Source organism: Leopardus geoffroyi, chromosome E3 (assembly GCF_018350155.1).
Source record: "Leopardus geoffroyi isolate Oge1 chromosome E3, O.geoffroyi_Oge1_pat1.0, whole genome shotgun sequence".
Lineage (NCBI taxonomy): Eukaryota > Metazoa > Chordata > Mammalia > Carnivora > Felidae > Leopardus > Leopardus geoffroyi.
Window position 1 is genome coordinate 7,364,143 of NC_059340.1, and position 18,027 is coordinate 7,382,169.

At 41.1% G+C, this 18,027-nt stretch overlaps 1 protein-coding gene across 11 annotated transcripts in view; it reads right to left on the reverse strand.

The window, feature by feature from the left end:
* Window positions 1-356: 356 nt before the first annotated feature.
* Window positions 357-18,027, reverse strand: part of ZCWPW1 (zinc finger CW-type and PWWP domain containing 1) — a 31,603-nt gene continuing 13,932 nt past the window's right edge. For 5 of the 11 annotated variants that reach the window (XM_045461493.1, XM_045461487.1, XM_045461484.1 and 2 more), the window contains 11 exons: window positions 14,526-14,642; window positions 13,417-13,537; window positions 12,582-12,657; window positions 12,055-12,159; window positions 11,889-11,972; window positions 10,804-10,887; window positions 9,889-9,955; window positions 9,349-9,449; window positions 2,032-2,092; window positions 1,376-1,510; window positions 376-847 (listed from right to left, as the gene is read on the reverse strand). In XM_045461493.1, the coding sequence (XP_045317449.1) occupies window positions 519-847; window positions 1,376-1,510; window positions 2,032-2,092; window positions 9,349-9,449; window positions 9,889-9,955; window positions 10,804-10,887; window positions 11,889-11,972; window positions 12,055-12,159; window positions 12,582-12,657; window positions 13,417-13,537; window positions 14,526-14,642 (1,280 nt within the window). In that variant the 3' untranslated portion in view covers window positions 376-518. Of the gene's footprint in view, window positions 848-1,375; window positions 1,511-2,031; window positions 2,093-9,348; window positions 9,450-9,888; window positions 9,956-10,803; window positions 10,888-11,888; window positions 11,973-12,054; window positions 12,160-12,581; window positions 12,658-13,416; window positions 13,538-14,525; window positions 14,643-18,027 lie in introns of all 11 variants that reach the window. The other 6 variants (XM_045461494.1, XM_045461492.1, XM_045461491.1 and 3 more) reach the window with 4 other exon arrangements.

An 18,027-nucleotide genomic window follows, 5' to 3' on the forward strand; every position in this document is an offset into this window, starting at 1 on the left:
AACCATTCTACTTCTGCTACCATAACATGTACCGCGTTAAGTGCATCACTCATGTAAGCATCACCAACAACCTTATACAGTCCTGGATGCACTCACCAGAGGCGTGAAGAGAAGACCCAGAATGGTTAGTGCTTTTCTCAAGGCCACACACCTAGTAAGTGGCTGAGCCAGGTCTGAACCCAGACCTGCCCTTCTCGACGGCCTCCTCCCAGGACTTGGGTTTCACTGCCTTCTCAGATCCCTATACTGTGCCGGCCTCCCACCAGAAACAGGGACATGCCACAGGGACCGGGGGGGGGGGGGGCGGGGGGGAGAGAAGCCAAGGGAAGCATGTGGTTAGAGACGAATGGAACCACTTAAGCCAGTAACGTTTTATTAACACATAAACTGCAGAGCCGTGACTTTAGCCAATTGACCTGTAGCCGAGGAACAAACCCCACACTTAGTAGCTTCTCAGGGACCCTCTGAGGGGCTCTCTCTGCTGCTCCTGTGGAAGCGGGTGAGGCAGGAGCACACAGCTATTCCTCAAAGAAGGTCGTGGTGAACTCCCCAGGGTCATCTCCACACTGTGGCTCCTCCAGCTGCTCCGGCTCTTCTCCAACATCTTCCAGGAGTTGCTCCAGGTCCAAGTCACTGGAGGCTTCATTGTCATGGAGGACACTTCCAGCCTCCTGAGGACACTTTGAGCCTTCTTTCCCCACCATGGGACAGGCCCCAAGATGAGCTGGTGGGGTCGGGCCCTTTGGCTCCATCCTAGCTTCTTTGTCCTCAGGGAAGTTGGTTCCTGCAGCTTTGCTTTGGGGAGCTTTAAATTTTTTCTTAGGGCCTGGATGAAAAAGTGATAAAACTGAGAGCCCTATTAGGCCATCTGTCCTGGCTTTTTACAAGTCAAACCCCTACATTCCTATTTACAAAAATATCTCTAGGAAATATGATCTTTCTCAATAGAAATAAAATGGGCTTTGAAGTCAGAAAGACCTGGATTCTAGCCATATGCCAGTCATATGCCTGTCGTGGGTCTTCAGCAAATTATAAACCCTTTGGGCCTCAATCCCCTTATCTCTAAAATGGCAAATGTCCAGTCACAGAGATATTGAAAGATTCAAGGGAGCCAGCAAATGTCTATCTAGCCAGCCCACAGCAATACTCGATAAATGTCTGTTCCCCCCTCCTCACCATTCTCCTGTGCTTGGATCAAATCAAACAAATAACTATTATGTTTCTACAGTGTGTACTGCACTCTACCATCTGAGATGCTTAATTCTTGTTCTTTTTAAAAGTAACAAAAAGCTATAAAGTTAAGAAACGATCCAGGGAAGGGAGACACAGACTTGAACCTCATTTCCCACAGTTTTTCCCAGGACTTGAGCCTTACCTGGCTGGTCAGGCTCTGAATTCCTGTGTCCTTCTTTCCTTCCCATTATGCGTACAGGCGTTGCTGCAGATTCATTTCCCAGAGATCTCTTCGTTGTCTTCCTTTGCAGGATCCCATCTCGTCCATCTGCTATGCCTGCATCACCCCCACCAACAACCATGAAGGATATTTGTTTATTTCTCTCTAAATGACAGCTCGGCAAGGGTCCATAGACTTCCCACAGTTAGTCTGTGCCCCACATCCTCTGCTCATTCTCAATCTAGTGAGTTTTTTTGGTTCCTTCCTTTTCCCCAAATATTTCTCTCTCTCTCTCTCTCTCTCTCTCTCTTTCTCGTTGTTGTTTGTTCTGGATCTTCTTCTCTTTATATTTTTCCTCATAGACTGCCTTCTCCAGGAAGCCATCCTACCTGGCTAAGAATTTAAGACATTCATTCCACTTTTAATCTAATATTTTATAATCAGTGCACAGAAGCGAGCAGATGTACTCGCTTGGCAGAGGACAGCTTCCCTAATGACACAGTAGGAGCCTTGACCATTTTTGCAGATTTTAAAGCTGAGACAGGCAGTAAGATCCTGTGACCTGCAGACCCTTCCCATTGTCTGTTTCTGCCCTGCCTTAATGGTAGCACATACCTGTTCCCAGCTGGCTTGCTTACCTCTTGCCTTGGGGTTTTTTGTCTGAATTTTGGCTGGCTTGGGACTGGGCAAAGTTGAGTCCTGAAAATGGGAGAGAAAAATAAGAAAATATAAATTAAGTCACATAATTGTGTTTTTAATAGAGTGGGATGCTACAGAAATGATGGGTGAGTTAAGGGAAATCAAATTGGATTCTGTGAGCCTGATACTGTTTAAATCAATGACAACAAAGATAAAAATGTTCATCTTTCCCAGGGTGCCTGGGTGGCTCAGTCAGTTAAGCATCCAACTTCAGTTCAGGTCATGTTCTCATGGTTTGTGAGTTTGACCCCCGAGTTGGGCTCTGTGTGACAGCCCAGAGCCTCAAGCCTGCTTCAGACTCTGTGTCTCCCTCTCTCTCTCTGCCCCTCCCCTGCTTGTGCTCTGTCCCTCAAAAATAAACTTTAAAAGAAAAATTTTTTTAATGTTCATTATTCCCATTCTATTTGATATTAGTCAGTACAAGGCTTTATGTACAAGAGAAGGAAATAAAGCTAGGCCATTAGCATGGCCTGGTAAATTAGGGGCACATGGGTGGCTTAGTCAGTTAAGTATCCAACTCTTGTTTTTGGCTCATGTAATGATCTCATGGTTCATGGAATTAAGCCCCATGTCGGGCTCTGTGTTGACAGCACAGAGCCTGTTTGGGATTCTCTCTTCCCACCCCCTCTATGCCCCTCCCCTGCTCGTTCGCTTGTTCTCTCTCTCTCTCAAAATAAATAAATAAACTTTAAAAAATGCTGTAATAGAAATGAAAAAAAATGCCTTTGATGGGCTTATTAGTAGATGGAACACAGACAAGGAAAGAATCTCTGCACTTGAGGATATCTCAACAGAAACCTTCAAAGCTGAAAAGCAAAGGGAACAAAGAATGAAAGAAAAAAAAAACAGCATATCCAAGAATTGTGAGACAATTATAAAATGCATAATATATGCACAGTGGGAATACCAGAGAAGAAAAAAAGAAAGAAACCCGGGGCACCTGGGTGGCTCAGTCGGTTGAGCCTCCGACTTTGGCTTGGTCATGATCTCACAGTTTGTGGGTTCGAGCCCCGCATCAGGCTCTGTGCTGACTGCTTGCTCAGAGCATGGACCCTGCTTCGGATTCTGTGTCTCCTTCTCTCCCTGCCCCTCCCCCACTCGTGCTTTGTCTCACTCTGTTTCTCAAAAATAAATAAATGTAAAAAAATAATAATAATTAAAAAAGCAAGAAACCCAAGAAATATTGAAAACAATAATGACCGAGAAGTTTCTCAAATTAACGTCACACACCAAACCACAGATTCAGGAAGCTCAGAGAACACCAAGAAGGATAAATGCCCAACAACTATACCTAAGCATATTATTTTCAAACTACAGAAAATCAGAGATAAAGAAAAAGCCTTGAGGATTAAGGTGCACCTGTTGTGATGAGCACCAAGTGATGTACAGAAGTGCTGAGTATAATAATGTGTACCTGAAACTAATATTACACTGTATGTTAACTAACTGGAATTTAATAACTTAAAAAAGAAAAAAAGAAAAAAAAGAAAAAGCCCTGAAAGAAGCCAAAGGAAAAGAACACCTCACCTGATATGCTAAGGAAGGGGAGAAAATGGAATTATATAATGTGCTCGATTAAAACCACTTAGGGCAGAAAAAGAGTGGAAGACAAAAATAGGAAGAAAGAACAAGGGCAACAAATAGAAAACAGTAACGAATATTATAGATATTAATCCAACTATGTTAATAATTACTGTGAATGTCAATAATCTAAAAGCACCAATTAAAAGACACAGATTATCAGGATTAAAAAACAAGACCCAGCCATATGTTGTCTACAGGAAGTCTACTTTAAACATAAAGCTATAGGGGCGCCTAGGTGGCTCAGCTGGTTAAGTGTCCGACTTTGTCTCAGGTCATGATCTCGCAGTTTGTGGGTTCAAGCCCCGCATCAAGCTCTGTGCTGACAGCTCAGAGCCTGAAGCCTGCTTTAGATTCTGTGTCTCGCTCTCTCTCTGCCTCTCCCCTGCTCATGCTCTGTCTCTCTCTGTCTCAAAAATAAATAAAATATTAAAAAAATTTTAAACATAAAGCTATATATGTATGTATGTATATATATATATATATATATATATATATATAGAGAGAGAGAGAGAGAGAGAGAGAGAGAGAGAGAGATTATAAAAGTAAACAGAAAAATACACCATGCTAGCACTAATCAAAAGAAAGCAGGAGTAGCTATGCTAATTTCAAACAGAGCAGACTTCAAGACAAGGAGAGTTATCAGGGATAAAAAGGGCATTACATAATGATAAAGAGGTCAATTCGCCAAGTACTTTAACAACAGCAGAATACATATTCTTCTCAAGTTCACATGTAGCATTCGCCAAGATTGACCACATTCTGAGCCATAAAACAAAACTTAATGTATTTAAAAGAATAGAAATCATTCAATGTCTGCTCCTGGACCATAACGGACTTTAACTAGAAATCAATAACAGAAAGATAACCAAAAAATTTCCAAATACATGGAGATTAAATAGCATACTTCTATATAACACATGGATCAAAGAAGAAATCTCAAGAGAAATTTTAAAATATTGAACTAAGTGAAATTTAAAATATGAACTAAATGAAAAGGAAAACACAGTTTATCAAAATTTGTGGGATACACAGAAAGCAGTACTGAGAGGGAAATTTAGCACTGAACACATTTATTAGAAAAGAAGAAAGATCTAAAATCAACAGTCTAAGTTTTAACCTTCGGAAACTAGAAAAAGAAGAACAAGTTAAATCCAAAGTGAACAAAAGAAAAGAAATAATAAGAACTGGAGTAGAAATTGATGAAATTAATAACAGGAAATTAGTGGAGAAAATGAATGAAACAAAAACCTGGTTCTCTGAAAAGATCAATAAAATTGGTAAGCCTCCAGCCAAGCTAACTAAGAAAAAGAGAGGAAACAAATGACTAAAATCAGAAAATAAAAAGGAGGTCATCACTACAGAGTCCAAGGACATTAAAAGGATAATAAAGGAATACTATGAACAATTCTTTTCTTTTTTATTAAAAAATTCTTTTAATGTTTATTTATTTTTGAGAGAGAGACAGAGACAGAGACAGAGCACAAGCAGGGGAGGGGAAGAGAGACAGAGAATGTATAGCAGGCTTCAGGGCCTGAGCTGTCAGCACAGAGCCCAATGCAGGGCTCAAACTCATGAACCACGAGATCTTGACCTGAGCCAAGTCGGACACTTAACCAACTAAGCTACCCAGGCGCTACTGAATAATTGTTTTCAAACAAATTTGATAACCAAGAAGAAATGGACCAATTCCTTAAAAGACAATCTGCCTAAACTCACACAAGAAGAAACAATCTGAATAGGGTCTGTATCTATTAACAAAATTGAATCAGTAATTAGTAGTTATCCTTCTAAGACAGAAAGCACCATGCCCATGGGTTCACTGGTAAATTCTACCAAACATTTAGGGAAGAAATTCTGCCAATTCTCTATAATCTCTTTCAGAGAAAAGGAGCAGAGAGAATACTTCCTAACTCATTCTATGAGGCCACCATTACCTGAACATCAAAACAAAGACATTATGAGAAAAAAAAACTACAGAGCAGTATCTCTTATGAAAAGAGATGCAAAAATACTCCATAGTGATAGCCAAAAATATTAGTAAATTGAATCCAACAATGTATAAACAATTATACACCATGAACAAGTGGAATTTATTCAAGGTATGCAAGACTGGTTTAACATTTGAAAATCAATTAATGTAATCCATCATATCAACAGGCTAAAAAAGAAAAATCACATAATCATATCAATAGATACAGAAAAAGCATTTGACAAAATCCAACACCCATGCATGGTAAAAACTCTCAGTAAACTAGGAAAAGAGAGTAACTTCCTCAAATTGATAAAGAACATCTACCAAAAACCTACAACTAACATTATACTTAATGCTGAGAAACTAGAAACTTTCCCACAAAGATCAGGAAGAAGGCAAGGATGTCCCTTCTCATCACACCTTTTCAACATCATATTGGAAGTTCTACCTAAAGCAGTAAGACAAAAAGAAATAAAAGGTATAGATACTGGGAAGGAATAAATACAGTTGACCCTTAAACAATGCAGGGGTTAGGAGTGCTGACCCTTTGCACAGTGGAAAATCTGTGTATAACTTTAGACTCCCCCAAAATTTAAGCACTAGTAGCCTACTTTTGACTAGAAGCCTTACCAATAACAGATAATTCACATGTATTTTGTCCATTATATATATTATATACTGTATTCTTAGAGTAAAGGTAAAAAAAAGAAAATATTAAAACCATAAGGAAGAGAAAATACATTTACAGTACTCCAGTGTATTTACTGAAAAAAATCCACACATAAGTGGACCTCCATAGTTCAAACCTGTGCTATTCAAGGGTCAACTGTAAAACTGTCTTTGTTTGCCGATAACATAATTGCCAATACAGAAAATCCAAGAGAATTGACAGAAACTCCACAGCTATTAAGTGTTTATAGCAAGGTTGCAGGATACAGGTTAATATACAAAAGTTAATCACTTTCTCATATACCAACAATGGACACGTGGAATTTGATATTTAAAAACACAATACCATTTTTACTAGCACCAAAAAAATTAAATACTTACATATAAATTCAACAAAATATGTACAAGATCTATATGAGTAAAACTACAAAACTCTGATGAATAAAATCAAAGAACTAAATAAACAGATATTCCACATCTGTGGATAGGAAGACTCAATATTGTTTAGTGTTCGTTTTTCCCAGCTTAATCTAATAGGATCAATGCAATTCCAAACAAAGTCCAAGCAAGCTATTTTGTAGATATCAACAAACTGATTCTACAGTTATGTAGAAAGGCAAAAGACCCAGAATAGCCAACAAAGCTGGAGGACTGACCCTAGGCAACTTCAAGACTTACTATAAAGCTATAGTAATCAGGACTGTGGAATTGGCAAAAGAACAAATAGGTCAATGGGACAGAATAGAGAGCCCAAAAAATAAACCCACATAAAAACAGTCAGCTTGGGCGCCTGGGTGGCTCAGTTGGTTGAGTGACCGACTCCGGCTCAGGTCATGATCTCATGGTCTGTAAGTTTGAGCCCCGTGTCAGGCTCTGTGCTGACAGCTCAGAGCCTGGAGCCTGCTTCAGATTCTGTGTCTCCCTCTCTCTCCGCCCCTCCACTGCTTGCTCTGTCTCTCTCTCTCTCTCTCTCTCTCTCTCTCAAAGAATAAACATTAAAAAATAAAAAAATAAAAATAAATTAAAAAAACAGTCAGCTGATCTTTGACAAAAGAGCAAAGGCAATGAGTCTTTTCAACAAATATGGTGGAACAACTAGACATCCACACACAAAAAAGTGAATCTAGATATAAACCTTACACCTTTCACAAAAATTAACTCAAAATGTAGTATAGATCTAAGTGTAAAATGTAAAACTATAAAACTCCTAGAAGATAACATAGAAAATCTAGATGACCTTGGGTATGACAATGACTTTTTTTTTTTTACGTTTATTCATTTTTAAGAGAGACAACATGCAAGGGGCAGAAAAAGAGGGAGACAGAGAATCTGAAGCAGGCTCTGTGCTATCAGCACAAAGTTCAACATGGGCTCAAACCCACAAACCATGAGATTATGACCTGAGCCAAAGTCAGACGCTCAATCGACCAAGCCACCCAGGCACCCTGACAATGACTTTTTATATATAACACTAAAGGCATGATCCATGAAATAAATAATTAATTGGCTGGTTGGTAGAAGATACACCTGATAAAGGACTGTTATCTAAAATATACAAAGAACTCCTAAAACTAAAACAAATAAATAAATAAACAACCCAATTTAAAAAATGGACCAAACACTTTAATGGACAACTCACCAAAAAAAATATACAGATGGCTAGTAAGAATATGAAAAGATGCTCCAGATCATATGTCATCAGGGAAACGTAAATTAAAACATCAATGAATACCAGTACACACCTATTAGAATGGCTAAAATCTGGAACACTGACAATACCAAATACTAGCAAGGATGTGGAACAACAGGAAATCTCATTCAATGCTGGTGGGAATGCAAAATGGTATAGCCACTTTGGAAGACAGTTTGGTGTTTTCTTACAAAAGTAAACATATTCTTACCATACAATCCAGTTATCAAGCTCCTTGCTATTTACTAAAGGAGTTGAAAACTTGTTCTCACAAAAACCTGTAAGCAGCTGTTCATAGCAGCTTTATTCATAATTGTCCAAATTTGGAAGCAACCAAGATATCCTTCAGTAAGTGAATGGATAAATAAATGTGATACATCCAGAAAATGGAAAAATTCAGCAAAAAAAAAAAAAAATATATATATATATAATATGTATATGTAAATATATATATTATGTATATATACACACACAACTAGCTATCAAGCCATGAAATACATGAAGGAAACTTAAATGCATATCTCTCAGAAGCCAGTCTGAAAAGGGTACATACTACATAATTCCAACTATATGATGTTCTGGAGTGGGCAAAACTATGGAGACAATAAAAAGACCAGTGGTTGTCAGGGGTTGTGGGGTGAGGGATGAATAAGTAGAGCACACAGGATTTTTAGAGCAGTGAAAATACTCTGTATGATACTATAATGATGTATATGTATCATTATATATTTGTCCAAACTCAGACTATAACAACACCAGAGTAAACCCTAATGTAAACTATGGACTTTGGTTGATTACAATGTGCCAATGTCAGTTCATCAATTGGAAACAAATGCATGACTCTGGTGGGTGTTGATAATGGGAAAGGCTATGCATGTATGGAGACAGGGTATGGAAACTCTGTACTTTCCTCTCAATTTTACTGTGAACCTAAAACCACTCTTTAAAAGGTCTTTAAATATTTTTTAAAAATCTATATTTCATATGCTTGAAAATACCCAAAGGAAACAAGTGAATGAATATCTTAAGTGTGTACACAGGGGAGAAGAGAGTGTAAACAGAGGCGCCCTGCTATTCTCTGAAATTGCTCTAGTAAGAACCAAAAACTACATTAGGAACTGGGATGATAATCAAGAAATAAATTCCTAGAAATGTGAGACATTAGAGAGAATAACTGAGGAAAAAAGAGGGTCTCCTTCCCTGAAGACCCCTAGAAGATAAGACCAGCTAGTCAGGTCCACCCTGAGGCAGGAATAGGATGGTTCCATAGTAAATATAAATCCATGCTAACCAGACATCCTACAGGAATCTCCTAAAAGGAATCCCCAAGATCACTCTTACTTTTTCCTCTTCTTCCTCCTCCTCCACCTCCTCCAACACGGCCTCTTCCCCTTCTCTCTCCAAGCGGGAATCTGGGCTGTTAGCCCCAGTAAGTGTTGTGTCTAGAACAGGAATAGGAAAGAAAGGCTAAAGAATTTATCCAATAAATTAGATGATGAGTTAATTGAGCTGATCCCAGAGAAGCAGTCTTCTAACTCTGCCTCTCATGTCCCAGTGGCATTTCTTCCACAAAACACGGCCCTAGGTTATCATGGTTCTCACCTTTTCCAAACACCCACCACTCTTTAACATGTGCCCTCCCTCCCCATCCTCTTTTTCTCTCCATTCTTCTCTTCACCCATCCATTTATCCATCCATCCCTCCCTCCCAGATACTTGGGTCAATGGCATTCATTGGAGAGCCTCCTATTAGAATCCAGAACTAGATGGATGATATCGGATATAAAATGAAGTTTCAGTTCTGCCCTCATGAAGGACCATCTCCCTCTCTACATCCTCTCCCCACCTCCCTCACTAATCCTTATCCTCTTACTGATCCTACCTTTTCCTTCCAGACTATTGTCAGATCCATTGTATCGGCTCCGGAAACCAAACAAGTTAACCCGTTCCTGAGGGAACCAAGAAACAAAAGCATCATCCACTATTCTCCCAAGGATGACTTTTCCCCTCTGTCTTCAAGACTTTAGTTATGGGGGTGCCTGGGTGACTCAGTTGGTTAAGCATCTGACTCTTGACTTTGGCAAGATCTCACAGTTTGTGGGCTTGAGCCCCATGTCCGGCTCCGTGCTGACAGCACACAGCACGGAGCCTGCTTAGAATTCTTTCTCTTTTCCTCTATCTCTGCCCCTCTCCTGCTTGAGCTCTCTCTCTCTCAAAATAAATAAATAAACGCTAAAAAAAAAAAAAAGACTTTAGTTACATACTTTATATTCATATTCCATACCATTTTCACTTAAAATTTCATATTCTGTTTATCCAAATTTTTACAAAGATTAACTATAATACATTATAACATTATTTTTATATTATATATTTACATTATGTTATATAATTATATGCTGCAATATATTCTTATAATAATCTCTTTTTCCAGTTTACTTATAATTGTCATTCTCCACTGCACACCCAAAGGCAGAATTTGAGGGTAAACACTGCATAAAAGAGAGGTTAAGACTCATACATCTGAGATCTGAAGTTAAATACGGAGGTAGGATGCCCCCTACTACAAACTGTCTCTATGTAGGATGAGAGAAGATCCCATTTGCCCAAGGGTAGGAAAAAGAATAAATGAGTTAAGGAGCTAAAGTAATCTGTCCTGGAAAGAAAAGACTAGTTCTAAGACTAAGACTGGATGATGGGGAAGGACAAGCCACTTTTCTTTAGTAGACAGTATATGGTTTGCTTTGTGTCCCAGGTCCCAAAGAGGAGCAGGTATGTAGTCTGAACACTCTCCCACCTGAATACTGATCTGTTCTGCCTCCTGAGCCATCGTCAGGGCCACTCCCAGTTTCTGACTGCAATCCTTGTTCCTGCACCTTTTCTGAAATAGAAGAAGATTAGAGTCAATGATAAATAGTAGAGAAATAATTCCAACAGACTGCTACTCATCAGACATGATCTTTTCTGGCTCCTGATATTGACATGATACTCCTTAATCTTTAGAGCTTAGAGACATAATCTCCCTTTATCACCCAACACACTTTTCACCAATTCCTAGCAATATTGTCAACCAACATTTTGGTGGCCTCTCCAAAGTAAATCTCATGGAAATGTGAAAAGGCAAGATTAAAGGAACTCAGGTAATTCCACTTTTGAGCTTCTCACCTGTTTCTTCAGATCCAGCTGCTTGATTTAATACTCACTGCCTGATTTTCAAAAGCCCCAGAGCTGGTAGGCCTCTTCTCATTTCTTTTTCTTTTTTTTTTTTTTTTTAAGTTTATTTATTGAGAGAGAGAGAGCACAGAGGAGGGGCAGAAAGAGAGGGAGACAGAAAATCCCAAACAGGCTCCATGCTCACAGCACAGAGCCCAAGTGGGGGCTCAAACCCATGAACCATGAGATCATGACCTGAGCCAAAATCAGGAGTCAGATGCTCAACTGACTGAGACACCCAGGCAACCCTCTGCTCATTTTTAAGGCTGACTGAATCCAAAGTGATTACAGGGAAGAAATATTTTTAGTTAATATTTTTAGTTTCTCAACCAGGAGAGGTTTTGCCTCCCAGAAGATACTTAGCAATGTCTAGAGACAATGTTTTTGGTTGTCACGACTGAGTCCAAGGGCAGTAGCACCCCTTGGCTAGACACCAGGAAAGACCAGAGATGCTGTTAAACATCCTAAAATACATAGGACAGACTTCCACAACAAAGAATTATCTGTCCCAAAATGTCAATAGTACCAAGACTGAGAAATCTGAGTTAACCTGTCCTCATTTCTGCCACATCTGCCTTGGCTAAACTGTAGAAAACCACAGTCTTCAGGAAGGCCCCCCGCCTGCAGGCAAGGAAGGAGACTATGAAAAATCATTATCCTGCTGCAAACCTGATAGAAAGAAGAGTCCCTCATGAATAACCTCACCCTTGCACACTTGGTCAGACATGGGACTTTCTCCCAACACAGCTTCTCCTGGAACAAAATCAGGTTTAATAAAGGGCAGATTTAGTTTTCAAGTTACCTGTATCACAACTGACCCCCAAGGGCTGCTTACCACTCCAGCTAGCTCCAGGGACAGCTCCTGGAAGTTCTTCAGCATGTTAACTGGGATCCAAGCACGAGAAACTGTCTCTCCAAAAAATGTCACATGGTACTTAGACTGAAATAGAAAAATGGTTCTCATATGGCCCCTAGTCCTTCTCTTTGCTTTGGCCCTCCAACCCGAAAAGGTGGAGGAAGAACTGAGGATTCACAATGAAAGAGGTGTTGGGCTTCATCTGATGCCATAAACCTGACCCACCCACCTCAGACTGCTGTTCTTCCATCCTGACATCAAGAATCCCAACCAAAGCATATTTATCACAATCATAAATGTCCTGGTAATGACTAAATATTTAATTAGATACAAGTTTGTATTCTATATGTGGGTACTTGTTTCTGTGTTTGTCACTCTAGCTAAGTGTCGGTTTCCACTCATGTCTTCTGGCTATGTCTATGTTTCTAACTCTGCACATCTATTAGGATGGATTTGTTCATTATTTTGGCCCGAGCACCTACATACCCTAAGCCAGGAAAACTCACCGGCAGGGAATCAAGATGAGAAGCAAAAAGAAAATATTCCCCCAGGTCAGGATCAGATTCTACCATGCCTGGCCACCTGGAGAAGACAGATGGGTATAGGGAACAGAAGAGGAAGGGTTTACATGGTTTAGAGGAACAGAACACAAATTCACTAATACACATGTACATAAAAGAGCAATATGTTTTGCAAACAAAGGATCTTAAAAATAGACCTCCACCCTTGGTGATCTCCCCCAGTAGTCACTACCAAATGACTAAAGTGACTTCTATCAGTATACAAAGAAGCTCAGAATCTTCCAAGTAAGAGTATATATATATTTTTTCCAGTAGGCTCCATGCTTAGCATGGACCCCAATGTGGGGTATGAACTCAAGACCCTGAGATCAAGAGTCAAATGCTTGACCAACTGAGCCACCCAGGCGCCCTCTAGTAAGAGTATCTTAACCTAGGCTTTCCATCAACCCTGAGAAAAAATCTTCTGACTAGGACATCTCCAAAGAAGAAACTATCCCACCCTTCTTTGTCCTCTCTACTTTATATATCTCTCATATCTCAATGTTTTAAAAATGCCATAAAGCCACCTTCCTTTTTCTTGCCCACCCAGAGTAGAATTGTCAGATGCTTTTTTCCAGGGAGATACCACCTCCACTGTGAAACCTTTAGAAAACACGTTCTTTCAAAGCCTCCCAGCTTGGTACTTTATCTTTTCCCTCATCCCATGTTCTTTGTAAGGCAGGTGCCATTTCCATTATAAATGCTTTCTATTTCTTTCCCTCTTTGCTTGAATCTACCACTCCCAAGTTCATGAAGGATGTTCTATGCCATGGTGCCCTACCAAGGATAACCATATTGCTTGGCCCAGATGATAGATCCTGGAATGTAGGAGGCATAGGCCACATCACTCTCATGCCCTATCCAGGACTCCTCAGGGATGTCACAGCGATTATACTTCAAGTCTGCCAAAAAAGAGAAGGAATGAAGGGAAGGAAAGAACCTCATCAGGTAAAAATCTAGACGAGGGCAGGAGAGAGGACAAGAGTATGCACCAGGTGGGACCAAAAGGGCACTGGGAGACAGGTATGGACAAAGAACAAAGACCCATGGAGGAAATGCAGCTACAGCTAGAATAAGAGTGCTGCCTCCATGTACGTTACAGAAAGAGATTCCAAACTTCTGCCTGACCCACATTATTTGACTCTGCTTCCATCTACATAACATCATGACAGCAATTTCTCTGAGACTCTGTTACCTCATCCTTAAAATAACTGGGCTGGGTTAGATCATCATACTCTTCCAAGTGGTTTCAAACATTTTAGAATTCTAAACCACTGGCTGTCTCTCTCACCCACTTTTCCCCATGGATCCCATATCCCTTCTTATCCACCAACCCAACACCAATAACCTAATCAGGACCAGCAGGGTCAGACTAATGCTGAAGAAGATGGAATCCATTTAGAATGTACATTTAGATTCCAGGCCCTTCCCACAATATAACTCTTCAGGGTGTCTTCTTCTAGCCCATTATGCCAGATTCATCTTGATATGACAAGGAAGATCCCTTCCTCTCTCCCAAACACTACAAGGACCCCTGGGATTATAACTGCATCTATGACATATTTTTTTTTTAATTTTTTTTTTAATTTTTTTTTTCAACGTTTATTTATTTTTGGGACAGAGAGAGACAGAGCATGAACGGGGGAGGGGCAGAGAGAGAGGGAGACACAGAATCGGAAACAGGCTCCAGGCTCTGAGCCATCAGCCCAGAGCCTGAAGCGGGGCTCGAACTCACGGACAGCGAGATCGTGACCTGGCTGAAGTTGGACGCTTAACCGACTGCGCCACCCAGGCGCCCCAATGACATATTTAATCTAAGGGATACATACAGAGAAAGAAAGGAAAGAACAATAAAAACAAACAAACAAAAAACTCTCCAGTCCATTCTACCTGTATTCTGATCACAGGACCAATTATCTGGAAGCACTGAGGGGTCAATGTTCCCACAAAGCCGCCTCCACTTCTCACAGTTTGGGGAGGAACACTGGACCCAGACGAGACACTGACCTGCAACAGAAAAAAAAAAGTGAGACAAAAATATGCTCTTCCTTCTTCAGTCCAACTAAAATCAATATACCTTCACTAAAATCATAGAGCCTTAGGGGTCAAATAGTCTAATCCTAGATTTATAAGTGGGAAAACTAAGCTCAGAGAAAATAATTGACTTGCTGAAGATCAATCTAACTCAGTGGCAGAGCTGAACTTGGATCCCAGGTCTCACATCTCAATCTTTCTCCTATACCATACTATCATCTCTCCTTCCCCCCAGGAGAAAAAGCAAGTGTTTCCCATATTGACAGTTCTTTTTTTTTAATGTTTGTTTGTTTGCTTGTTTGTTTGTTTTTTTTATTGAGAGAGAGTGAGCAGGGGAGGGGCAGAGAGAGAGGGAGACAGAGAATTCTAAGCAGACTCTGTGCTGCCAGCATAGAGTCCGATGCAAGGCTCAAACCCACAAACCATGAGATCATGACCTGAGCCGAAACCAAGAATTGGATACTTAACTGACTGCGCCACCCTGGCACCCCAATGTATTAACAGTTATTGAAAAGGTTGGCTGGCATCTTTCTGGCTCGTGCCTCGTTCTCCACTGGCCTGTCACTACTGGAAAGTTCTTTTGAAGGGCTAACCAGCATCTTTCGTGTACAACATCCAGAGTTACTATCTGAATCTCAACTGATTTACCTGTCACCAAATCACTGCAGTGATTGGTAGCAGTCTTTGGAACCAACAGTCCTGAGATTACCCTCCTCCAAAAGACAGAGATAAGTCTATCAACTCAATCAACTATTTACTTCAGGCCTTGATCAAAGGCCAAGCATTCCTTTTATCTATTACCTTCCAAACCATTATCCCCACCAACATCTTCTAAGTTGACCAATTTTCCTCACAGCCTCCCCTCTCTCCATCCCAAACCTTTCCACTATGTTCTTTGGAATTCTAGACAAGAGCAACAAAAAGTCCACATATCTTCAACTTTTCTGAACATCCACCTCCTTTTTGAAACCTGGTGATGTACCGATGACACTGCCCCTGCCCAACTCCACCCCACCCACAGCTCTCTAAGTGGAGTCTGTTCCCTCTCACACACCCCAGGCCAGAGAGTGGGGTCAACATCATCCTTACTCCTCATCACCACTTCCAGACCTTTACTGTCCTTCCCATAAAAACCCTCCCTCCCTTGAGATCTATGCCATGGGACTATGCCACCCTCTCATCTCCCTTGGAAAGATGCTGGCATCTGGTTCAGCCTTCTCCTCCTCCTTCCACCTCCTGCCCTCATTCCAGACAGCCACTGTTTTCATAGGAGTAACTCAAAAAGCACCCCATTCTCTGAGTTCCTTGACCTTTTCCTCTATGCCACCTCAGTAACGCACTCCACTTCAGTGGTGCACTCCCCCTCCTGCATGCCCCATCCACTCATCCTTAGGAACCATACACTCCCCTGAAGCACTGATCCAAACATTCCTCTCTGATGAAAATGCATGGTCTCCCATCTCACTTGCTCAAAGACCCTTATAGCAAGTTTCACTTTACCCAGGTCACCAATCTACTGGCCTCTAACTTCCTGCCAATCTAGTGGCAACCTCCTTTCTTCACTCTGTTCTTACTCAGGTTTGACTCCTTAGATTCTAGTGCAGACATCTTCAACTCTCTTGCCCTCCACTTTTCCTCCCACTCAGCTGGGCAAACACAACCCAGAATGAACACATGCTACCTTTTCTGTGCCTACATTCATAGAAACTGAGCATTGCTAAAGAAGCAGAGCATAACCATGCACATAGGTATACACCCTAGGATCATAATTAACAACACCAACCAACATGTTTCTCCACGTAAGTTCACTCTCCCGCTGTCAAGTTTTACCTTAAATGCCTGAACATAAGGGATGCCCTCCATTCCACTGAAATCATCCTTCAGAGAAGCAGCTAACTTACATTTGGGTCCTTTCAAAGTATCTCATATTTAAGGTTTTGAATTACTTTATTTTGAAGAAAAAAGTACTGGTTGAGAGTGATACATTAGTCTGAAAAGACAGCTGCCCAGCCCGGGATGCATACATGCGTGCAGCACCACAGCTGCCACTGGGGGCCACGGAGACCCGCACCTCCCAGGCTGCTCATAGGCGAGGCCTGCAGCAACCGGCAGCCAACTGTGTCACTCCAGGCCTGCCTTCTTCCACGCTGCTGCCCCAACCCGAGATGGCAAGAACATCCAGCCCAAACAAATCTGTACCTTCTGCCTCAGCAACCAGAGAAAGTTGATCAAGGACCAAGACAGAAATACTATGATTCAGAGTTGGAAGCTAATGCGCTGGGCTACCCAAGAGAGCCCCCATGGACCTGACTCATGCACAGGCCTCCTGTGAGGGCGGCCACCAAGCCACCCACCAGCCCTGCCTCTGGACCAATGGACAGACAAGTGGCAGCAGGACTCTCACTGGCCAAACTGGCCCAGGTCCACTGGAAGCTTCTGTACTGGCTTCCTACCTGGTTTTCTTCTGGTCACTACATGCTGGCATCTTGTATCTTTGATATGATAAATATAAGTCTGGAAACTTTGTATACTTAAAAGCAAAACAACACTGTCCAAAACAAAACAAAAAACAGCTCCCAGTAACTGTTTTTGATGTTTATAGAGGTGATCTACCAAGACTAGAAAAAAAGAGTGGGAAAAGGGGCCAGAGACCATGAAAGTAAACACAGATCAATAAAATAAATGGTTGGTTGTGAAAAGAATGAATATTCCTGAGAAAATGAATAGGAAAAATGAATCCTAATGATGTAGAACTAAGGATTTGTGGCTTGAGATAAAATTTCCAATAAAAGAACACACAATTCTTTAAAGTTTCCTTTCATGGGCTCCTGGGTGGCTCAGTCGGTTAAGTGTCAGACTCTTGATTTCTGCTCAGGTCATGATCTCATGGTTCATGACATTGAGCCCCACCTCCTGCTCTGCACTAATCGGAGTCTGCTTGGGATTCTCTCTCTCCCTCTCTCTCTGCCTCTCCTCTGCATTCCTGCACGTACACACACTCTCTCTCTCCCAAAATAAATAAAGAAATAAACATAAATAAAATAAAGTTTCCCCTCAAACAACTTAGAAGAGAGGAGGATGTGCTCCAGAAAACTGCTTGAGGCTCATGACACAGTTCTATGATAATGAAAACTGATGTCACAAACTACGAGTATTTCAGTTGACACCAGTTTCCTTGGGTTCTATGATCTCCCCCTTCTTCACTTCCCCGCTCCCCCCATCTTTCTGGCAGCTCCCTCCTCATTCTCCATTCCATCTCTAAACCCTGGGGTTCCAAAGCCCAGTCACAGCCTTAGTTCCCCATGCTACACTTTTTCTGAAGCAAACTCACCCACTCCTATAGGTTTGAAACCCATCT